Source organism: Chiloscyllium plagiosum, unplaced genomic scaffold, assembly GCF_037043375.1.
Source record: "Chiloscyllium plagiosum isolate Xiang-an unplaced genomic scaffold, Cpla_swu_hap1 HiC_scaffold_5, whole genome shotgun sequence".
Taxonomy (NCBI): domain Eukaryota; kingdom Metazoa; phylum Chordata; class Chondrichthyes; order Orectolobiformes; family Hemiscylliidae; genus Chiloscyllium; species Chiloscyllium plagiosum.
The window spans coordinates 79,739,229-79,763,934 of NW_028270143.1; the positions used below are offsets into that span (position 1 = coordinate 79,739,229).

Below are 24,706 nucleotides of genomic sequence, written 5' to 3' on the forward strand. Positions count from 1 at the left end.
TGCAGCGGATCACCGTCTGACACTGCGTCCATTGCAAGGGCAGGTCTAATTTGTCATTAGCTTGTGCTTTGTGAATGGAGGTGCTTTGTCTTCGCATTAAAAAAGACAGCACAGGAAAGTAGCTCGCAAGTTCACGTGTTTTACAAGTTATACTGCCCTGGTCGGAATCTGTGCGTGGTGTCAGGCTGAAACATTGGGTGGTGATCAGTACTGAACAAACTGGCATTTAAATTGTTACCGTCAAACAGAAACTCCGAAGCAACGCGTGTTAGTATCAATGGTCCCGACGTGAACTTCCACATTGAACAGTTTGCCTAGAGAAAGGATTTTTTAAAAAAGATCTAAAATGGAAATCTTCTGCCACGTGAAGATTCAAAGTTGCCTCTACAACGGAAAGGGCTCTGTCTAACAATGTACCAATGGATAAAGCTTGGCTTACTTCGGGCACGACAGCTCACCGATATATGTGTGGGGCTGAAATTCAGGCTGTCTGTTCCACGGGACAAGTCCAAATATTGCAACAAGTACAGCTTCGAATATTTTAGGTCATCCTGCTGTCAGCTACTGATGGGGCAGGGTGGATCAAGATACTTTTGTCATGCTGCTCTATCATAAACATAAAATGAATCGCCGCAAAGTAACCAGAATGTGTTCCAGTTCATTGATCTATCATCAGTTTCATTCCCGTGCTCGGGTTGGAACATCGATACACAGTCACATCACTACACTGTATTCAGTCCGAAACCTGGATTTTCCTGTGGGCTACAGCCCTCCAAGTAGATGGGGGTCCTGAGGCCAAATTCCGCCGAAGCAAGCCTGCAATCTTCCCGGACCTGAGTCAGGGGAGTGGCGGGTTGCTTCACATGCTGTACTGAGCAGAAAACCAGTCTCCCACTGGGGAGGGTCGGGGTGGGCAGTAACAGTTCGGGGCCTGACCGTTCCCCAACAGCAGAGGAACTCCGGGGGCGGGGGCAAGGGGTCATTTTCTGCCTGTGTGGAAGGCACTATATTAATTGAGAGGTGGTTGCTGGAAGTGGCGGGTAAATGAAGCCCGGTGTGTTTGGCGGGATGAGCCGTGTGTGCATTGCCGAGAGCTCTCAGCCGTACACGTGAACTGCTGTAGCCCCTCACACTGTGCAGTACCCTGAACCTCCTCCACCTAATGTGCGGTAACATCCGAATTTACTAACTTTCTGGGGGAGGGGAGTGGATTTGCCTTCTCGGTTCACCGACTCTCATAAGAAAATAACTGTTATTTCACACGATTGGCCACGGGCTCCTTGAATAATTACGCTTTGAAATGAAAGAGATGCTGGAGGGCTGATAATCACATCAAGAAATATCTGAGAGAGGTTGTCGCCTACTTTCACTCGAACTCTTCAAAAAGACCCTGAAATTCCGGAAGTCCTTTCCACTGGCGGCTGGGGCACGGGTATCAATTTTGCATGGCGTTCAGGGTGAATGGCTCATGGTGATGCAGCAGAAAACCGGATCATTTTGCGAAGCAAATTGAGAGAAATTGAGCGACACACACACACACACACACAGCCTGACGCAGAGACTGTGGGCGGACTGTGGTATATATACACCCGCCGCGAAACGGGCTCCAAACGCCCAACTCCAGGATCCCAACCGTGCAACAGCCGAACGAAGCAACTTCTCTTGCGGTTCCTCAGCGACCAATAACCACCACAGCGTTGCTGAATCTGCTCATGTCGCCCTGATTTACAGCCTGAGAGAGTCGAACACTTTCAGCGTGAGTATGACTCCTGCCACGGACCACACAGGGAATTATCAGTGTTTCACTGGGCGAGATGTTCGGAAAACGAGTCTTCATTTTAAAGTGGGTACTGCAGATGCTGGAGATTAGAGTCAAGATGAGAGAGGTGCTGGAAAAGCACAGCAGGTCAGGCAGCATCGGAGGAGCAGGAAAATCAACGTTTTAGGCAAAAGCCCTTCATCAGGAATGATTTTATTCATTTTAAAGTGTGGAGCCTGATTCCCTGTTGTACAGGCGAGTGTAACGCCGTGGTGTTATTGTGAAACAACCTGATCCGATATGGGACGAGGAAGGGGGTATTTGAACTCAGACCTTCTGACCCAGAAGCAGGGACGCTGCCACTTTTCTGCATGAGCCCCTCATTTGCAGGTTCTTTACAAATTGCCCATTATATTACAGATTACCCAACTTGTACTTTAATTGCAATCTATTTTCCTCAAAATTGAGGGGTTATACCCACCAGGGAAGAACTGTCGAAGGACCAGTCTTCTATTTCACAGAGGGCCCGCGGGGTGACCTGTTAAAGACCTAGATTACAGCAGATGTTGTTGGACAGCTGTAGGGCCGACGTTTCCATTAGCTGAAACCAAGCCTACGGTACAAGGTGGTGGTGAGGCCACACCTGAAGTACTCTGAGAAGTTTTGGTCGCTTATTTAAGGAATAATCTCATTTCATTGGAGGCAGTTCAGAGAAGGTTCGCTAGGATGACCCCTGCTATGGAGGGATTGTCTTATGGGCTGAGGCTCTACTCACTGGGATTTAGAAGGTGGTGATCTCATTGAAACATTCCGAATTCTGAAGGGGCTTGACGGGGTAAATGCTGAGAGGATGTTTGCCCTCATGGGAGAGTCTGAGGCCAGAGGGCATAATGACAGCACCGATTTAAGACTGAGATGAGGAGGAAGTTCTTCTCTCAGAGGGTTGTGAGAGTCTCCCAACTCTGTCACAGAGAGCTGTGGGGACAGAGTGCTTGTGGACATTTCAGGCCTGATGAAGGGCTCCTGCCCGAAATGTCGATTTTCCAGCTCCAGGGATGCTGCCTGACCTGCTGTGCTTTTCCAGCACCACTCTAACCTTGACTCTGATCTCCAGCACCGCTGACCTCACTTTCTCCCAAATTCCTGATCAGTCGAGGAAATCGGGGGTTACGGGGGATGACAGGAACATGGACGTGAGAAACGTCTGATCACCCTTGATCCTAATGAATGCGGGAGCAAGTTGGAAGGGTCAAACGGCCTACTCCTGTTCCTATTCCTTGTAGCTTTATGGCCAGAAGGCTAAAACGGATAAACCCAGTAGTAAATTCCGGAGAAGTTTCCTTACCCAGTGAGTGTGGAGTCTCCCAGACAACGCATATTACTGAATTCGAAGAGAGGGTAGGTAAACCCCACGGTAGGTGCAGAGGAGATTGTAAATATTGATGGGCGAGACAGAGAAGGATGGGAGAAGGCATGTCCAACGCCTAAACTCCAGCGGGAAACTGCCAAGTCAACCGAGTTGTTTCTGTGTTGCAAAACTACGGTTTTTAAATATCACTCTGCATCCTCACAGTGTCCGGATTTCTGCATGTCGGTGAAAGTCTTGTTTTTGTGGCTTACTCATTCTTCGTTCGCAATTTATGGTACGTGTTTTTTGTAACTGCTGTATCGCTGTTTCACTTAAACGCATGTGAAATTGTATCTGTCAAAGTTCCCTTGTTTATCTGGATGTGGATCGTATGAGATTGTCATGGGCTATTAACCTGATTGCTGAGAGAAAGACTAGATCAGAGACAAAAAAAAACCCGACAGATGCTGGAATCCAAGGTAGACAGGCAGCAGGCTGGAGGAACACAGCAAGCCAGGCAGCTTCAGGTGGTGCAGAAAGGCTAGGTCCAGTCCTGCATCTCGCTATCTTTGACAGAAGTCACACGACGGCAGGTTATAGTCCAACAGGTTTATTTCAAACTACAAGCTTTCGAAGCGCCCCTTCATCAGGTGAAGTGTACCAGGAAATCCGATACATATAGCTTGTAACTGGATGTATAGACTTGTGGTCAGGTGGTGAGTAAAGCTGGAAGTTTATTTTCCAACATCTTTTGTGCAGAGTATGTACAATACTGCCGAACAAAGTTTTATATAGAAACACGGCAGGTAGAAACTTTCAATAGGCTAGTTAATATAGACCAAGGCAACACAGAGGTCGCGAAGTGAAACGTGGACAATGGTCTGGAATTGAAACATTAATCTCACCTTTTCTCTCTGGACAGAAATGGAGTACTTCACATCCATTAAATTCTCCTCTGATTTCAGATTTCCAACGCTGTAACTTCGTTTTTGTCCATTTACAATATCGAACCAATTTTATGACAATAGCTTTAAATCCATCAACACATGACATCTCATGAAGTTCCAAATAGGGATTTTAAAAAGTTTGAGTGGACTTGTTAGGGTAGGCGGAGAAAGGTGTTTCCCCTTGTGGGAGAGTCTCAGGCATAATTTCAGAATAAGAAGTCACCCATTTAGCAAAGGAGATGGGGGTTAGGGTTCGAGGATTTTTTGGGGACCTCAGACGGGGTGAATCCGTGAAATTCTTTACGGCAGTCGGCTGTCGAGGTTGGACCATTAAGTATGTTCAAGGCGGAGTCAGACATTAATCAGTAAGGGAACCAGAGATGATAAGTGGAATTGAGATGCGGATCAGCCATAACTTCTTTGAATGGCCAAGCAGACTCGATCGGCTGAATGGCCTACATCTGTTCGTTGAGTTAGTGTCATGTATTATAAATGAATTATAATTCATTTTATATTTTGCATTGACAGTGCACCGGACGACTCCTATGTGTTAACCTTTGCCTCCAAGGCATGAGGATAATTAATGTCTGCATTTGGTTTCCGACCTGTTGTCTGGCACCTTGTAGATGTTCAGAGATTTCAGTGTTGTGATCTGTGTAAAGCAGAGCCCATCCCATAAAGTGGTTGTTGAGATGTCAGTCACCGCCATTCCTTCAGTCTGAGGGGGCTCGACATTAGTTTCTGTGTTCTCATTCTCGCCATTCATTATACCGCCAGCTTAGATCTGCTGCCCCCTCCTGGTGTGCTTTGGAAGAAGTGGAGAATCACAGGGAGGACAGGTGATTTCAAACTAGCCCTTCCTGGTGATGCAGCCTGGTGGCGAATCTAACCGAACACACCCCTGGTCTCTCATGCACTTACACCGGAGATGTCCATGACACGATTACAAGATACAGTTCTGTACAAATCAAAAATAAACGACCCTAAAGTTTCCAGCAGCAATATTCAATCGAAAGTCAAGACTGCTAGTCAAATCCATGAGGCTGTTGCATAATTTTAGAATTAAATTCCACTTTGCGGTCGAATATTCCCCGAAGCTAATTTCCACCATCTAATATAAAAACAATTTTTTGTAATGTGTTATCTTGCGATCGGCGCCTTTCTTTCGTTCAGCGTTTGGAGTGGTGTACAAAGAACACTGCTAAAACCTGGAACTGGTGGGGACCCAGGGGGATCTGATAGCCGGGCGACATAGATCATGAACAGACACAGAAGGTAATTCATAAGGCCAATGGAATTTGACACAATGTCCAGAGAGCTGGAATAGAAAAGACTAGGCATTATCTAACGCTGTACAGGTCCTGTAAACCAAAAGTAAAAAGTTCCAAGCGTTCCATGTTTGACTGGGAAGCATTACCTCTTTGTCCCCACTGATACTGCTGAATTCCCCTAGCACTTTCTGTTCTTACCCTTGGTTAGACCATGCCTGTGAGTGCTGTGAACAGTTCTGGACACCACCCCTCTGAAGGGAAGGCAGGGTGAATGTTACAGCACTACACATGGATTTTAAACGTTACATGAGGAAGAGTAATTGTTGTGTTCCATTGAATTTAAGAAAAGGTTGAGGAGTGATTTGATTAACTTTCTCAAAATATTCAGAGGAGTAGACAACAGAGATAGAGAATAATTATTTCCATTGATTTGGGGAGTTTAGGTCGAGGGAGCTCTGTCAGAAACTAAAGCCAGACTTTCCAATGAGGAAAGTCATTGCCTCAGGATTAAAGGTAAATGGTAAGTTGGACACCAGGTATTGGCCACCAGGTTTATTTGAAGTCACAAGATTTCGAAGAGTAGCTCCTTTGTCAGATGAAGTGAGAGAGAAGCACACAGACACAGAAATTATGGGCAGAGAGATCAAGGGCAGAGGGATCAGAAGATCATACAAATGGTGTGAGTGCAGTGTCAAATAATAAATCTTTGCAGGTGACCAAGGGTGTTAGATGGTGTGAGTAAAATGTCAATTTCTGAATAACATCAGACTTACTATGGACTACTCTTAAGAATCAATCTCATTCTTGAAAACATACATCTCCATCAAGGACGGGTCCCCCATGTCAGTACCTCACTCTACCATAAGCCCACAGAAAACCGCATGACGCTGCACTTTACGAGCTTCCACCCTAAACATATTAAAGAAGACACATCTCCTACAGAGAGGTCCTGTGCATCCTCAGATGAGAAGGAATGGGATGGGCACCTAGAGATTTTGAAAGAGGCCCTGTTAAGAATAGGGCATGATGCTCAACTCAGCAATCGTCAGTTCCAACAGCAAAAAACCGCAATGACCTTCTCAGAAGACAGACATAGGATACAACCGATAGAGTACCTTTGGTCATCCAGTACTTCCCCGGAGCAGAGAGACTACACCATGTTCTTCGCTGCCTTCAACATGTCATTGATGACGATGAGCATCTCACCAAGATCATCCCTGCACCTCCACTTCTAAACCTTCAAACAACTGCTAAACCTTAAACAGACCATTGTTTGCAGCAAATTACCCAACCTTCAGGACAACACCAACCACAACACCACACAACCCTGCCACAGCAACCTCGGCAAGACATGCCATATCATCGACATGGATGCTACTGTCACACGTGGGAACACCACCCAACATGTGTGTGGTAGGTACTCATGTGACTCGGCCAAATGTTGTCTACCTCATACTCTGCAGGCAAGGATACCCCAAGGCATGGTATATTGGTGAGACCATGGGGCCACTACGACAGCAGATGAATGGACACCGCACCACAATCACCAGACAGGAATGTTCCCTCCCAGTTGAGGAACACTTCAGCAATCAAGGATATTCAGCCTCAGATCTTTGGGTAAGCGTCCTTCAAGATGGCCTTTGAGACACACAACAGCATAGTATCGCTGAGCAGAAACTGATAGCAAAGATCCATACCCATGAAGACAACTCAAATGTGATCTTGGGTTCATGTCACTATATATGACCCCACCACACTGTTCTTATCAGTAAAGTCTTCCTTCCTGTCCTACCACCATGATAAATTGTTATGATCTCTCTAACTTAACTAGTTTGTACAGTTTTGGATTACTTAGTATGTTGGTTAGACCCTGGGCATGCGACTCTTATATCTATCATGTTATTCCAGTCAAATAAAAACCGAAAGAACTGTGGATGCTGTAAATCGGGAGCAGAGGCAGGGGTTGCTGGGGAGGCTCAGTGGGTCCAGAAAAATCAGAGTTAATGTTTTGAGTCTGGTGACCCTTCCTCTGATTTTCCTTCCCAGATGCTGGCAGACCTGCTAGGCTTTTCCAGCAGCTTCTGTTTGTGTTCCACGTTATTGTGATCTGTGACACTGTAATCTTTTGCTATAACTTCCGTGTCTTATGATTCTGCCCCACTAGTTACCTGAGGAAGGAGCTGCGCTCTGAAAGCTAGTACTTCCAAATTAATCTGTTGGACTATAAGACCATAAGACATTGGAATGGAAGTAAGGCCATTCAGTCCATCTAGTCCACTCCGCCATTTAATCATGGCTGACAGCATTTCAATGCCACTTACCCACACTTTCCCCATAGTCCTTAATTCCTTGCGAGATCAAGAATTTATCAATCTCTGCCTTGGAGACATTTAATGTCCTGGCCTCCACTGCACTTCATGGCAATGAATTCCACAGGGCCACCACTCTCTGACTGAAGAAATGTCTCCTCATTTCCATTCTAAATTGACCCCCTCTAATGCTATGGCTATGCCCACGGGTCCTAGTCTTCCCACCTAACAAAAACAACTTCCCAGCATCCACCCTTTCTGAACCATGCATTATCTTGTAAGTTTCTATTAGATCTTCCCTCAACCTTCTAAACTCGAATGAATACAATCCAAGAATCCTCAGCTGTTCATCGTATGTTAGGCCTACCATCCCAGGGATCATCCGTGTGAATCTCCGCTGGACGCTCTCAAGTGCCAATATGTCCTTCCTGAGGTGTAGGACCCAAAATTAGACATAGTATTCTAAATGCGGCCTAACTAGAACTTTATAAACTCTCAGAAGCATATCACTGCTTTTATATTCCAACCCGCAATGACATTTCTTAATCATGGACCCAACCTGCAAGTTAACCTTCAGAGAATCCTGGACTAGCACTCCCAGATCCCTTTGTCCTTCAGCGTTATGAATTTTCTCACCGTTTAGAAAATAGCCCATGCCTGTATTCTTTTTTCCAAAGTGCAAGACCTCGCATTTGCTCATGTTGAATTTCATCAGCCATTTCTTGGACCACTCTCCTAAACAGTCTAACTCTTTCTGCAGCCTCCCCACCTCCTCAGTACTACCTGCCTGTCTGCCTAACTTTGTATCATCGGCAAACTTTGCCAGAATGCCCCCAGTCCCTTCATCCAGATCATTAATATATAAAGTGAACAGCTGGGGTCCCAACACTGAACCCTGCGGGACACCACTTGTCACTGGCTGCAATTCTGAAACAGAACCTTTTACTCCAACTCTCTGCCTTCTGTCAGACAGCCAATACTCAATCCGTGCCAGTAGCTCACCTTGAACACCATGGGCCCTCATCTTACTCAGCAGCCTCCTGTGTGGCACCTTATCAAACGCTTTTTGGAAGTCTAGATAGATAACATCCACTGGGTTTCCCTGGTCTAACCTACTTGTTACCTCTTCAAAGAATTCTAACAGGTTTGTCAGGCACGACCTCCCCTTATTAAATCCATGCTGACTTGTCCTAATCCAACGCTGCACTTCCAAGAATTTAGAAATCTCATCCTTAACGATGGATTCTAGAATTTTACCAACAACCGAGGTTAGGCTAATCGACCTATAATTTTCCATCTTTTGTCTTGATCCTTTCTTGAACAAAGGGGTTACAACAGTGATTTTTCCAATCATCTGTGACTTTCCCTAACTCCAGTAACTTGTGAAAGGTCACAACCAACGCCTCTGTTATTTCCTCAGCCACCTCCCTCAGAACTCTAGGAAGTAGCCTATCTGGGCCAGGAAATTTATCAGTTTTAGACCTATTAGCTTTTCTAGCACTTTCTCTTTCGTATTGGCTATCATACCCAACTCTGCCCCCTGACTCTCCTTAATTGTTGGGATATTACTCGTGTCTTCCACTGTGAAAACTGACACAAAGTACTTATTAAGTTCTTCAGTTATTTCCTTATCTCCCATCACTAGCCTTCCAGTATCAATTTGAAGTGGCCCAATGTCTACTTTTCCCTCTCATTTGTTTCTTATGTATTGAAAGAAACTTTTACTATCATTTCTAATATTACTAGCTAACTTATCTTCATATTTGATCCTCTCCTTCCTTATTTCTCTCTTTGTTATCCTCTGTTTTCGTAGCCTTTCCAATCATTTGATTTCCCAGTGCTCTTGGCCACTTTTTACACGCTGTCTTTTTCTTTGATACATTTCCTGACTTCCTTTGTCAGCCTTGGCTGTCTAATCTCTTCATCCCCTGCCCCTGGAAAATCTTTATTTTCTTTGGATTTAACCTCTGTACTCTGTCCTCAATTACACCCAGAAACTCCTGGCCTTGTTGCTCTATTGTCTTCCCCACTAGGCTCTGCTTCCAGTTGATTTTCGTCAGTTCCTCACTCATGCCCCTATAATTACCTTTATTTAAGTGTAACACCATTACATCCGATTTTGCCTTCTCTCTTTCAAACTGCAGACTGAACTCTACCATATTATGATCACTGCTCCTAAGTGTTTCCTTACTTTAAGATCTTTTATAAAGTCTGGCTCATTACATAGCACTAAGTCCAGAATAGCCTGCTCCCTTGTGGGCTCCATCTCAAGCTGTTCCCAAAAGCCATCCTGTAAGCATTCCATGAATTGTCTTTCTTTGGATCCACCAGCAACATTATTCACCCAGACCATTTGCATATTGAAGTTCCCCATGATCACTGTGACCTTGCCTTTCTGACATGCTCTATCTATTTCCTGGTACATCTTGTGCCTCTGGTTCTGGCCACTGCTGGGAGGTCTGTACATAACTCCCATTATGTTTTTTTTTGCCTTTGTGGTTCCTCAACTCCACCCACACAGACTCCACATCATCTGACCCGATGTCATTCAGTGCCATAGATTTACTTTCATTCTTAACTAACAAGGTAACCCGCCCCCTCTGCCCACCTCCCTGTCTTTTCGATAAGTTGTAAATCCTTGGATGTTTAACTGCCAGTCCTGAACCCCCTGCAACCACATCTCTGTGATACCTACCACATCATAATCATTCACGATGATTTGTGCTGTTAATTCATCTACTTTGTTACGAATACTATGAGCATTCAGGTGAAGTGTCTTAATGCTATCCTTTTTTATCATTATTAGAGATATTGGAATTCATAAGATGCCCTAAGTTATCCTTCCTTTTTGCTGCATTCCTAGTCTGCCCCAAGCTTAAACCTACCTGCACACATGCTATTCTGCTGCTTATCTTTCCATTTAACTCCATGCTCCCTGTCACTTTCACTTTCCCTTCCTCCCGACGCACAAGCTTAAAGTCCTACTAACCCTCCTATTTATCCTTTTTGCCAGAACACCAGTTCCAGATCAGTTCAGGTGGAGACCGTCCCATTGGTACAGATCCTCCCAGTTCCAAAACTGGTGGCAGTGCCCCAATGAATGGAATCCCTTTTTTCGACACCAATCCCTTAGCCTCTGCCTGATTTGGTCAGATTATAGGTCATCCCTTCGCTGGTTATTCAGCAATTGATACTTTACTCACATTGTCTGATACCCTTGGTCACCTGCAGAGACTTTATTAGATGACACTCCTCCACTCACACTATTTTGTATGGACAGTGTGATGCTGGAAAACACAGCTTTCTGTGTCTATGTGATTTCCTCTCATTTTACCTGACCAAGGGGATACGCTCCGAAAGCTTGTGATTTCAAATAAACATGTTGGACTGTAACCTGGTGTTGTGTGATTTCTGACTTTGTACACCCCCCCCCCCAACACCAACATCTCCACAACAAACCAGACAGTGATCATGCTTTTGGTTGTCAGATGGCAAAGAAGGTGAAGTAAAGGCAGGTATATGGAGAGAGGTCCAGATCAGAGCTCCCATTGAATGACAGAACAAGCTGTGTGTGGGTGTGTGTATGTTTGAAAGGGTGGAGGGGACAGGTGTCTAGGGACACTGCTTCCCTTCTGTTTTTATGCTCCCACTGTTGGGGTCTGTGCTCCTCGAAAAGTATCTCATATTTTTCCAAGAACATAAAGATTAGATTCCCTACTGTATGGAAACAGGCCCTTCAGCCCTCTGAAGAGTAACCCACCCAAACCCGTTCCCTTACCCTATAATTGGATTCTCTTTGGAAGGAAACCAAAGCAAACTCCACACAGACTATCAGCTGAGGCTGGAATCGAACCAGGGTCCCTCGTACTATGAGATAGCTGTGTTAACCACTAAGCCACCGTACCACCCAGATTCGAGTATATTTATAATCGTTACACACACAGTTAAATGAGACATCATAGCAGCTTTCATAACAGCAATCATTAACTGTCCCATTTTATTTTCTTGCTGGTTTCAAATGCAGTCGCCTGTTTGTTTTTGCATTGTTAGACCAGCCTGTATATAGCATGCAGTGCCTTGGCGGCAGCTTGTCCCTGATGCTGATCTGGATGCTGACGGTGGTTCTGGCCCAGAAAAGGAACACAGACCCAATGAGCCTGGGGGAGATCGACCCGCAGTGCTGGGAGAGCTCCTCTCTCGCCCTGGTCGAGATGAAGAAGCTGCGGGTCGCCGAGACGGTCAGCGGCCTCTGGGACTTCATGATCTACCTGAAACTCTCGGAGAAACCCAAACACTCCGCCTTGTTCATTGACCTGGCTCAGCTGTTCTGGGATATATATGTGGACTGTGTACTCTCAAGGTCTCATGGACTGGGCAGGAGGCAGATCGTTACGGGATATACCCTGATGTACCCACAGTACACGACAGGTAACTCATCCCATTCACGGGGCACGTTCAAAGAAATCTGTTCGGAGCTTTCAGGGTTAGTCTCGGTTTCCCCGCACCTGTCACTGTACTCTTTAACTCAAATCCGTTGCCTGCATTTCAACTGAACACTTTTCACTCTGTCTCCCGAGATACATGTGATAATAAAAATACCAAAGTGACATTGACGGCTAGATATAAGACATTAACAGCTGAACATCATTCCAAAGGCACACAAATGCAATTCTTAAACAAAATCCGATTCTTGCCGAATTCAAACAGAAGGCTGTTAGAGAAAATCGATGAACACTGCATGCTTGCTGCTGGCAGGTCGAGGTTTACAATTGGCATACAGTGATATTGTTGGGCATCTCTCTCGTTAATCACTTCTTACTGAGATGTATAACAGAGCTCTGAGATTCACGTCCATTCTGATGTTTTTGTTTATTGCAGGGTTGGCACGTTCAAGTGACAAGCAATTAAAGTTCTAATGCCTGCAAATTCCCACAAGAACTTGAGTCTTCGGAATACCAACTGTCCCGCTCAAGTGAAGCAAGATTGTCTGTTCTACGCGTTGTATCAATGAGCGTGTGGATAATTACTTCTCTTTAATATTAAACAGTAGCCCTCACGTGGGTTGACGCAAACTTGTAATTAAAATAGTCTCTTTCAAAGTCGGCGTTGTAATCTAATACTTGAAGCGAAACAAAATTAATCGGAAGAGATTATTTTCTGCTGAAAATATCCTGAGTGGATAAGGGATCAAATCCATCATGAGATATCAGCCCCATTCACACAGCAATCCACTTACTACACCGTGAAGCTTTGAAACTGTTCTGACACTTTCTAATTGCAGAGACGTAAAAGAAGTTGTACTTGGTTCTGATTAGTTGTGCTTTCTTATAATATCTCAAAGCATGTATGAAATGTTAAATCAACTGGCCAAATCAATAACTTATTTTTAAAAATGTGATGCAAAATCACTAACGTGATGCAAAAATGATGGTATAGCTTTGGTTGGAGACTATCAACTAACACCCCAGATCAAGCCCCTTTCTTTAACAATGGTCACTCCAGCACAGAGTCATATAACTTTACACCTGAGACAATATTTCAGCCTCATTTGTTATCATTGAGTCCCTATAGTGTGGAAGCAGGCCATTCAACCCATTGAATCAACACCAACCCTCCAAAGAGCATCCCACCCATATCCATCTCCTTACTCTATTCCTACATTTCCTATGGCTAATCCACCATCCACCAAGGCTTGCACAATCCTTGGACACTATTGGCAGTTTAGCATGATCAATCCGCCCAAACCTGCACATCTTTGGAATTTGGGAGAAAACCGGAGCACCTGGAAGAAACACACACAGACACAGAGAGAATGTGCAAACTCCACAGTCACATTCACCCAAAGGTGGAACTCAAATCTGCTGCTGTGAAGCACAGTGCTAACTACTGAGCAACCATGCCACCTGTTATTACCATTGGTGACCTGTCCTATTAATAGGCCAGACTCACCAGAGGTAGGGGCACAATATATCCAGGCAGTGAGGAATGGTATTGAAAGTCCTTAACATTGACTCCAGATCAAATTAAGTCTGTTGGCTTAATGAAACCTTCTGTTGATTACAACCTACCAGTGAGGATTAGGGCAACCCATAGGTGTTCTACATGTACATGAGGAATAAAAGAATGATCAGAGAGAGGATAGGGCCAATCAGTGATAATGAAGAGAACTTGTGCCTGGAGTTTGAAGAGATAGGGGAGGCTCTAAATGAGTTTTTTGCTTCATGATCTTGTTGAGAGGGACCTTGTTGATAATAAGAACACCGTGGACGAGGTTAATAGGCTTGAACAGATTGATATTCAGGAAGTGGATGTGCTGGAAATTCTGGAAAGCATCAAGATAGATAATTCCCCAGGACAGGACCAGATATATCCAAGGTTACTACGGGACACAAGAAATGAGATTGTTGTTCCTCTGGCAATGATCTTTGCATCCTCATTCTCCCCGGGAGTAGTACTGGCTGATTGGAGGGAGGCAAATGTTATTCCTCCATTCAAGAAAAGGAATAGGGAAATCCCTGGGAATTACAGATCAGCCAGTCTTACGTCTGTGAATCATAGAATCTGTACAGTGTGGAAACAGGCTATTCAGCCCAACAAGTCCACACCAATCCTCTGAAGAGTAACCCACCCAGAGGCATTCCCCTGCATTTACCACTGACTAATGCACCTAACCCACACGTCCCTGAGCACCATAGGCAACTTAGCATGGCTAAGTCACCTAACCTGCATTTCTTTGGATTGTGGGAGGAAACCCATGCAGACAAAATGTGCAAACTCCACACACAGTCATCCGAAGCTGGAATCAAAACCAGGTCCCTCGTGCTGTGAGGCAGCAGTGCTAAACATTGACCCACCTGTGATAAGCAAGGTATTGGAAAAGCTTCTGAGAGATAGGACTTATGACTATTTGGAAAAACATTGTTTGATTAAAGATACTCAGCATGGCTTTGTGAAGGGCAGGTCATGTCTCACAAGCCTGATAGAGTTCTTTGAGGACATGACGAGACAAGTTGACAAAGGTTAAGGAGTGGATATGGATTTCAGTAAAGCACTTTTTTTTAAGATTAAGTTAGATTTCCTACAGTGTGGAAACAGGCTCTTTGGCACAACAGGTCCACACCGACCCTCCAAAGAGTAACCCACCCAAACCCTTTTCCCTCTGATTAATGCATCTAATTGACAATTTAAGCATGGCCAATTCACCTGACCTGCACATCTTTGGACTGTGGGAGGAAACCGGAGCAACCGGAGGAAACCCACGCAGACACGGGGAGAATGTGCAAATTCCACACAGACAGTCACCTGAGGTTGGGATCAAACCTGGGATCCTAGTGCTGTGAAGCAACAGTGCTAACTACTGAGCCACCGTGCCGCCATCACCGCTATCACCATCGAGACAGGGCAATCCTGATTGAGTTTGTGGAAGCACATGCAAAAAGCAGAACCAGGCATATTTGAAAATAAAGTGCCAATTTGATGAAGCTACAACATGGGAATATAAATATGTAGAACAACACAAACAGGATATCAAGTAACTAAACAATACCATAACCAATGATCAGGTGAAAATTGTATAGTCCTGCCATGTCCAGTCATGAATACTGGTGGACAATTAAACAGTTAAAGAGAGGAGAAGGCACTATGAACACACCCACTCACAATGATAATGGAGGCCAGTCTGTGAGTGCAAAATCCAAAGCTATATTGTTACAACCAAGTAGCATACATGATTCTTCTCTGCCTCCTGTAGAGAGCCCCACCGTTAGAATCTTTAGCCAATTCTTGTACTCCAAGTTGATATCGGCCAGAATGCAAAAGCTTCAGGCCATGACAATAAACTGACTTAGTGCTAAATATTGTACTCCCTAATAGCTACACCCTGAACAAGTCTGTCGAGTATAGTTAAAACACAGGCACCCACTGATAATGTGGAAAATTGTATCAGCGTGTCCTGTCAATAAAAAGCAGGAAAAATTCTAAATGGTGAATGATCACCTCCAGTCTATTCCTAATATCCGCAAATTACTGGAATAAGCCATTAACACTGTTATCAAGCTACTCCTACTCTTAAATAGCCAGCTCACCTTTGTTCAGTTTGCATTCCTTCAGATCAATTCTGCTCCAAGCTATACTACAGCATTGTTCTATGTGAAAACAAGAACACTAAATTCCAGAGCTGAGTTGAAACTGCCTTGATATCAAAGAGGCAATTCACCAAATGTGGCACTAATAAACATCAATGAGAATCGGAGAGAATCTTAGCACAAACAAAGATGATTGTGGTAGTTAAAGACTAATCATCTCACTCTCAGACATTGCCATGGAGGTCCCTCGGGGCAATGTAATAGGCACACTAACATTAGTTGTTTTGCCAGTAGCATTTTCTCCCTTAAAAGACCAGACATGGGGCAGCTTTCTGATGATTGCACACTGTTCAGTTCCACTTCCAATTCTTCACGTAATTAAGCAGACTGTGCTTGGGCAATGCCTGTGCTTTGGTTGACAAGTAGTAAGAAACATTTGTGCCAAGGTAAAAATTAGAAGTGTGGTGGAATATTCACCACTTGCCCTGTGGTGTGGCTTCAACAACATTCATAAAGTTTAATATTTTTAAAATGCTTATGGGTCTACTCTTCATTTTGTTTATATTCATTCATGGGGTGTGAGCTTTGCTGAGTAAACTAACATTCATGACCTCAACCTGCTTGAGCAGCACCTTATCCACTGACAATGCATTTTCACTCTTCACCATTGGCATACTGTAACTGCAGCATGTATTCATTACACGATGCATGACAAAGCAGCACCTCCCAAATTTGTGGTCTTCACCACCAAGAGGGATAAAGGCAAAGGATGCTACAGAATGCCATTATCTCCAAATTCACAGACTACCCAGTTTGGATATCTATCACAGTTCTTTTAGTCTCCTTGCAAAACCACTTCACCTGGACAGATATTTTGTTTTAGTATTCTCTCATTTATTAGTCCACTTTTCACCTAAGTGGTTATTTTTCACATATAGAAAGATCAGAGCATCAAATGAAATTAAAAAAAAAACAGCTTGTGGAGAAATACACTTTGAAATCATTTAGGATCCTGTAACAAAGGTTATAAATGGATAGGCTAAAATAGCCAAATAACCTTGCACACTGTCTTATGTTCTTGCAAAATCACATGGACTATCACTCCAGTGTAGTGACAACTAATATTTTTAAAATGCTTATGGGTCTACTCTTCATTTTGGTTATATTCATTCATAGGGTGTGAGCTTTGTTGAGTAGACTAGCATTTTGTTGCCTGTTCTTAATTGCCCTGGAGAAAATAATGATGAGCTGTCTCTTTAAATCACTGCAGTCCTCTATGTGTAGGGACACTTGCAGTGCTGTTAGGAATGCACTTTCAGGACCCAGAAATAATGAAGGAGCAACAATTATAGTTCCAAGTCAGGTTGGTGTGCAGGTTGCATGGGAGTTTGCAAGTGGTGGTGCTTCAACGCATTTACTCCCCTTGTCCTTTTATCTGGTGAGCTCTTTTTAAACTTATCCAGTTTATTTTAAATTTACAAAACTGTATTGCGAAAATACATACTACGGAAGCATTTAGAAATTAGCAAAATGGAGAACGCTGTCTGCCTTTTCAGTCCAACTTGTCCATGCTGATGTCCAGATATCCTAGTCAGGAAGAATAAGTAAGGCACTGCCTTCCCAGAACCTCTACCACTACCTGTATCATTACGTATAAATTCATTCTAATGTAATAGCATAAGGCAACCTGTATAATTGTTTTGCAGACAGTTTTGCTTACAGGAAATAACTTAATAATAGCAGTGAATAATTCAAAAGCTCAAATGCAGGTCAGTCATTCAGACAGTAATGTTATTTTTATAGACACCGTAAAGATTACAAGTATATTTTGCTTTGTGTTTGTTCACTGTCCTGAGTTCAAACTTCATTCATGCATGTTTAAACTTGTGTCTTTTTGGTGTGGTGTTAAAAATTGTCTGGTGAGTCATTTAACTGCCATTGGAATTGACAGTGGTGAGGAACATCATTCACTTCTGTAAATGCAGAATGTCCAGAATTATTCTTTAGAGTGGAATAAAGTATACTTGTGGCTGGGAATATCTGTCTAAATTTTTTCTGAGTTCAGATTTGAAGCTTATCATTGAAATAATGCCATATGAGCTTATTGCCTGCTAAAGCAAGACATCTTATAGTGCAGTGGATTGTGTTGCCACCTCTGAGTCAGAGTCTCTAGGTTTAAGTCACAGTCTAGAGATAAATGGCCAATGAAGGTGCATTCATCTTGCAGCAAAACAGGTTGCATATCAACCTGCAAAACCCTCCAGCATGTACCAATGGCAAGTGGTCATAGGAGAGATTCATAGAGTCATAGAGTCACACAGGCTCTTCGGCCCACCATGTCTGTGTTGACCAACAAATACCAAACCACACTTATCCCATTTACCTGCAAATTGTCCGTAGCTTACTATGCCCTGGCATTTTAAGTCATCATCCACCCTCTCAGGCAGCACGTTCCATATATCTCTACCTCCCTCTGGATGAAAACATTTCTTTTCATATCTCCTTGAAACCACTTACTCATATGCCTAAATATTTGCCCTCCAGTCTTAGAAATGTCTGGCATGGGGAAGAGATTCTCAATATCTACTCTGTGCCTCTCGTATTATGTATACCTCAATCAGATCCACCCCACAAGCTCTCTCTGCTCCAAGGAAAGCAGACACAGGTTTTTCGCATCAACCCATCTACCTTGTACCTGTCTAGCTTGTACAGGACCCACCTTCCCCAAAAGCTGTTTCAACCATCCAAAACTCTAAAGCCCTCTTTCCTTTAGACAAACTTTCATCTGACCTATCTTTCTATTCCTACACCCAGTAGTGCATGGCATTGGAAGCAATCAGAGATTATAACCTTCATAGTCTTCCTCTTTCATCTACTACCTAACTCTCTAAACTCCTGCTGCAGGACCTCATTTCTTTTTTATCCATGCAGTTGGTGCTGACGTGTACCATAGCAGTTCATGGCTGTTCACCCTCTCCCTTCAGAATACTTTACAGCCGCTCTGAGAAATCCCTGATCCTGGCACCAGGGAGGCACCAGAAGAAGAATAAATAAGGCACTGCCTTCCCAGAAACTCCACCACTACTTGTCCGTTAAATATAAATTCATCCTAAAGTAATAACATAAGGCAACTGTTTGGAATTGTTTGAGAGTTTTCTTTGCTGCCACAGAACAGTCTGTTGGTTCCCCTTAAAAGCGAGTTCTCTATCATTAAAGCACTTCCAGTCATTTTTCTCCCCTCCTGTGTGGTAGAGCCAACTGTAGTGCCATAAATGCAACCGATGCTGCTGCTGCTTTCCCGAGAGGCCATCCTCCCAATAGCGTCCTGGTCAACTACTTGCTGGAAAGAAGGTTGGAGTCTCTAACATCACTATCAATAATAAAGTGTATTCCTAAATGAATTATAACACACAAGCACTAGTAAAATCTATCAAATACATTTTATTTCACTATTACTATGCAAACAGGATTACAGTAAATAAATAAAAGTCTTACAAAGGCTGGATTCAAGTGGGCTCAATCATGACTCTTTAATTCAACCACAGCCTCAATTTTGCCTCAGAATTGCCTAATGAGTCATAGCAATCAGATGGAATGGCTCATCCATTCTGTCAAAGGCAAGGTTTCTAAGTATGACCATGACCTGGGTTACAAAAACTGTCAAAATATATGAGCCTGTAATAAACATAGGAATGGCAAGTAGACCTGAGAAGCCTTTTCCAAGAGCTCTTCCTCTAAACTGAAGATCCAGCTGTGGGATTTGAATGGCCTGCAGAGAGGCATGTTTTTCCAAGGAGGAGGAGGAAACTTTACCGACTAAGCCAACTTGGACAGACATTTCCAAGGAGGCCAGGCGAAAATGTGTTTGGAGACTGTGAGGTAAGGAGCTTTGAAGTCCCAAGTACCAAGTCTTGCTTTCTGACCTTACTTCTCTGAATTGTCCTGTATACCAATCTTCAGAACAACCTTGCAGCTGCTCATTCTTCAATTCCTCCATTTGAATAACTAACTCATAATCACTTGCCACACATGTTCATTCGCTCCTCTCCACCCAAGCTCCAACTCTGCCTTTTGAGTCCTTCCTAAACTATGACAAAGTATTGAGTGATTGGTGCATTTGCATTCCAAAACCACTTTGTTCCTCTAGTCAACTAAGACATGCAGCTTTCAAGTAATAAATGACCTCCCTATTTTTCCACCAAAATGAATGACTATATATTTATGCATGTTGAACTTCATTTTGGCAATTACGTGCCTAGTCTGCCAGGTCATTAATGTGCTCCTCTAATTTATTGCGGTCCTTCTCAATGTTGTCTTTCTGTCTTGCCCATCCGCCAAAACCCAGTATGGTGCCATCTATGAATTCAGAAATCGTCTTTTTGATTCACAAATCCAAACTGTGAATCTAAATTATGAATAACAGTGGTCCAAGTGCTGATCCTAATAGAACACCAGTTCCCACTTTAAAAGAATAGCTATCCTTTACTAGTACTCTCTGCTTTGAGCCATGAATGCATCAATTCTGCTGCTTGTCCCCTATCTCTACATTCTGTAAGCAATCTTCCTTTTCCCAATGCAGCCATGAATAGGATAGCACCTGGTGAAGGACAAGGTCATGTACATAACTAACTGCGACAGAAAAGTATCTGACAGAGGAGGTGGGATGGCAGATCATACTGAATTTGCATGTAGAGTTCAACTGATCTTATTAACCTTGAAGGACCAGCATGAAGTTTAGTTGCAATGTGAACATACAACTCAGGAGAAGGAGTAGGCCATTCAGCTCCCTGAACTTGCTCTGCCATCCCTTAAGCACATGGTTGATCCAATTATTCCACATTCCTGCCTATCCCCAGATAATCGTTAATAAACAAAATCAGAAATTGATGGAGAAATTCAGGAGGTCTGGCAGCTTCTATGGAGAAACAGAGTTAATGTTTCAAGTCTGATGTGTGATCATACATATTCTTCAAAAAGTCATACTGGATTTAAAACATCAAACCTATTTCTCTCTCCGTGTATGCTGCCAGACTTGTTGATTTTCTCCAGCACTTTCTGTGTTTGTCTCAGATTTCCAGCAATCGCATTGTGGTGCTTTTACTGAGGCAATTAGTTGGAATCTGATGCCAAACCAAAATCTTTAAGTTTCTTCCAACAAATCTATTAAGAAAATGTAATATCTCCAAATTCAACATTGCGAAAGTTTTTACTGTACATTTCACACTTTTCCAAATTTCTTTTCTGCAGAGTTTACAAATCATTCTGAGACATGTTACAGGTGAAGTCATAAAATAATACACACAGACAATGGCACAGACATATTTGTATTTCTAAGTTACATTTCACATAATATTGTTTCGTTAACGGGTATTTGCAGATCAATATTGGATTTGAATAATCATATGGACCTACAAACAAGGAACAAGAGTAGGCCACTGGGCCCTTCCAGTCTGCTCCACCATTCAATAAGATCATGGCTGATCTAATTTTAACCTTAACGCTACATTCCCACATATTTCTGATAATCTTTTATTTCCTTGATAATCAAGGTTTTATCAACTTCTGCCTTAAAAATATTTAAGGATTCTGCATCCCCTGTCAATGAGGAAGCAATACCAAAGACTGTCAACTCTGAGAGAAAAAAATGCTTCCTTGTCTTTAATCTAGCACCCCTAAATCGCGATTGTTCCCTTAAAGACACATTCTTTTCATGTCCATCTACCCAAATCCTCTCAGGATCTTGTGTGTTCCAATTAAGTCACCTCTGACTCTTTTAAACTCCAGAGGATAAAGGCCTAGTCTTTCTTCATAAGGGAATCCAGCCATTCCAGGTAATAGTCGAGTAAATCTCTTCTGAATTTCTTCCAATGCATTAACTTCCTTTCGTAAGTATGCTGACCCGTACTGTACACAGTACTCCAGATGCATAGTACTCACCAATGTCCTGTATAAATGAAGCATAACCTCCCTACTCTTCAATCACAGCATAACAAAGAATGAAATTCTGTTAGCTTTCCTGATTATTTGCTGTATCTACATACAAACCTTCTGTGATTAGTGCCTGAGGATACCCAGATTCCTCTGCATCTCAGAGTTCTGCACCCTTGTATCATTCAGGTAATGTTCCTTTTTATTCATCCTTCCAAAATGGGCAATTTCACATTTGCGTATTTTGTACTCGATTTGCCAGATCTTTACCCACTCAGTTAACCTATCCATATCCATCTGCAGGCTCCTGATATCCCCTTCAGCACTTGCTTTCATACCTATTTTCATGTCAGCAGCAAATATAGCTACTATAACTTTAGTGCCTTCATTCAAATAATTATGTAAATTGTAAAGAGGCCCCAGCACCAACCTCTGTGGTACACCGGATGTGACAACTTGCCAGCCTGAAAAAGACCCATTCATTCTTATTCTTTGCTTTATGTTGACCAGTCATTCTTCTAACCATGCAAACATATTACCTCAGCACTTTGAGCTTTCATTTTCTGCAATAACCATGGATGATGCACCTTATTAAATGCCTTCTGGAATAAATATACTGGTTCCTCTTTATCTATAGTACAGGCTACATCTTCAAAGAAAAAGTTCAAAAATCTCCAATAACTTAGTTACACATAATTTCCCTAAGGTAAAACTGGGTTGGCTCTGGTGGTTTGCCTTGAACTTATCCAAATGCCCTGTTCAAATGTCTTTATAACATAGCTTCTAACATTTTGCTACTAACAGTTGATTAGCTAACTGGCCTGTATTTACCTGCTTTCTGCCTCCCTGCTTTTTTGAATAAAGGAGTTACATTAGCTACTAACAATCTAAACAAACATTTCCTGAATCTAAGTAATTATGGAAAATCAAAACTAATGTATTAACCATTTCATGAGCTATTTCTCCTTTAAGACCCTAAGATGGGTTCTGGGGACTTGTCAACTTTTAACTTTGAACAACTTACACTGTACTAAATTTCTGGTAATTGCAATTTCCCCAAATTCCTCCTTTTCTTTCAATTCCTGATTTTAGTTATTCCCAGGATGCTCCTGTATCCTTTTTTGTGAAGACTGACACAAAGTACTGTTCAATTCTCCCTGTTACATCTTCATCTATCCTACTAATTCCCCAAATTCAAAATCTAATGAATAAACACTTGCATTGTTACCCTTTTCTTGTCTAAATAACTGAAGAAACCCTTCCTATCTGATTTTATGGTTTTTGGCCAACTTTCTCTAATTTTTCCTCCCTTATCAAACTTTTAGTTACTCTTTTTTTTATATTCAGTTCAATTGTCTGGGTGAGTGCACATTATTACTGGGCCTTCTCATTGTGGATGTGAAGGGGCAAGAGAGTTATGTTGGGGAGTCACTGGCATGTGAAAAGTGGAATAGGGTTGGCAACTTTACATACTTTCTGTAATTGTGCTTGTGTTAGGGAATGTGATCGGAAAGTTTTTAGGGAAGTACTGGATGCACCTAAGGAAGGAAATAGAAATTATACTACCAACATAATCGAGAAAAGGTAGATCTTGAAAGGAGAAATCAGGCCATATTTTTAGAATAAAGTTCAAAAGAGTACAAGAATTAAGATAAAATATAGAATTAAGATAAGATATAGAATGGAGAGTGAAGGACAAGTACAATTCTGGAGAAACTATATCACAGGAATCCTTACATATTAAATCACGGAAGCAGCATGCAATAGACAGGACTAAACCCCAAACAACAGGTCAGACCCTTGCTTGGCAATCCTGCTACAACAACTTGCTATAGGCGGTGAGCAATTAAACAACAAGCAAGAGGTGGAGGTTCCCCAAATATCCCCATCCTCAGTGATGAGGCAATCGATAATCCTGGTCTCGTCAGGAGGTCCCCAGCATTACAGAAGCCAATCTTCAACCAATTTGATTCACTCCATGTAATATCAAGAAATGGCTGAAGGCACTGGATATTGCAATGTTCCCTGACAACATTGCACAACCATAATGAAGACTTGTACATGAGAATTAGCTGCATCTCAAGCTAGGCTCTTTCCAGTAAAAAGTTCTGTGAGTAAAAAGGATAAATTAATTCTATCAATTACTATCTCATCTATCTCCTCTTGATCACAAAGTGAGGGTGTGGGTAATCAATAGCTGTACCAAGCTGTTCTTGCAAAGAACTAACTTGGTCATTGATGCTCTGTTTAGCTTTGCCAGGTCTCTTGATTCCTGCCCTCATTGTCCAAATATGAATAAAAAAGCTGAATTTCAAGGTGAGGAAAGATTGACTTCTCTTAATGCCAAGGCACCCTTTTACCAAGTAGCTCCAAGGAGCTCAATCATAACCGAAATCAGTGAGAACCAAGAGGAAACCTCTTCACTGGTTGGAATCATACTGAGCTCAAATGAAACTGGTTCCATTTGCTGGAGATCAATAATCTCAGTCCCGAGTCATCACTGCAGGAGTTTCTCAAGGTAGTGTCGAACATCTAACCATTTAACTGTTTCACCAAGGACCTTCCCTCTGTTGTAAGCTCAGTGAACTCTTGGATACTGAAGTAGTCTATGCCCTTTTGGACCAAGATATGGGTTGACAAGTAGCAAGTAACAAGTCAGGCAGCATCCAAGGAACGGGAGAATCGCCGTTTCGGGCATAAGCCTGTTCCTCTTCCATGGATGCTGCCTGACCTGCTGCACTTTTCCAGCAACACATTTTCAGCTCTGATCTCCAGCATCTGCAGTCCTCACTTTCTCCAGCAAGTAACAAGTCCCAGACAATTGAAACATACAAAATAAGAACAGCAGTAGGTCACTCAGCCTTTCGAGCTGAGACCATGGAGCTGGAAAAGCACAGCAGGCCAGGCAGCATCCAAGGAGCAGGAGAATTGATGTTTCAGGCAAACTCCCTTCATCAGGAATGAGGCCTTTCGATTCTGCTCTACCATTCGAAATGTTTTTGAAAAATTCACTTGTGGGAAGAGGGCATCTCTGGCTAGAATAGCATTTATTCCCTATTC

The 24,706-nt window shown here is 42.8% G+C and overlaps 1 protein-coding gene and 1 pseudogene across 2 annotated transcripts; both read left to right on the top strand.

The window, feature by feature from the left end:
* Positions 1–1,509: 1,509 nt before the first annotated feature.
* On the top strand, positions 1,510–12,700 carry LOC122550300 (protein FAM237A-like). Of its 2 annotated transcripts, XM_043691038.2 has the most exons (3): positions 1,510–1,756; positions 11,685–12,062; positions 12,513–12,700. In XM_043691038.2, exons 2-3 carry the CDS (start codon positions 11,702–11,704, stop codon positions 12,548–12,550), a joined length of 399 nt encoding a protein of 132 aa, XP_043546973.1. In that variant the 5' UTR covers positions 1,510–1,756; positions 11,685–11,701; the 3' UTR covers positions 12,551–12,700. The 2 variants fall into 2 exon arrangements, with proteins under 2 accessions (XP_043546973.1, XP_087842970.1); XM_087986844.1 differs by lacking the exon at positions 1,510–1,756 and having other exon boundaries at positions 11,630–12,062.
* On the top strand, positions 6,207–7,071 carry LOC148149964 (uncharacterized; annotated as a pseudogene).
* Positions 12,701–24,706: the final 12,006 nt, after the last annotated feature.

Bases quoted from the DNA above. Each gene is read 5' to 3' on its own strand.
- LOC122550300 (XM_043691038.2), top strand. From the start codon at position 11,702: ATGCAGTGCCTTGGCGGCAGCTTGTCCCTGATGCTGATCTGGATGCTG. The intron at 12,063-12,512 runs GTAACTCATCCC...TGTTTATTGCAG, and splicing joins GTACCCACAGTACACGACAG to GGTTGGCACGTTCAAGTGAC.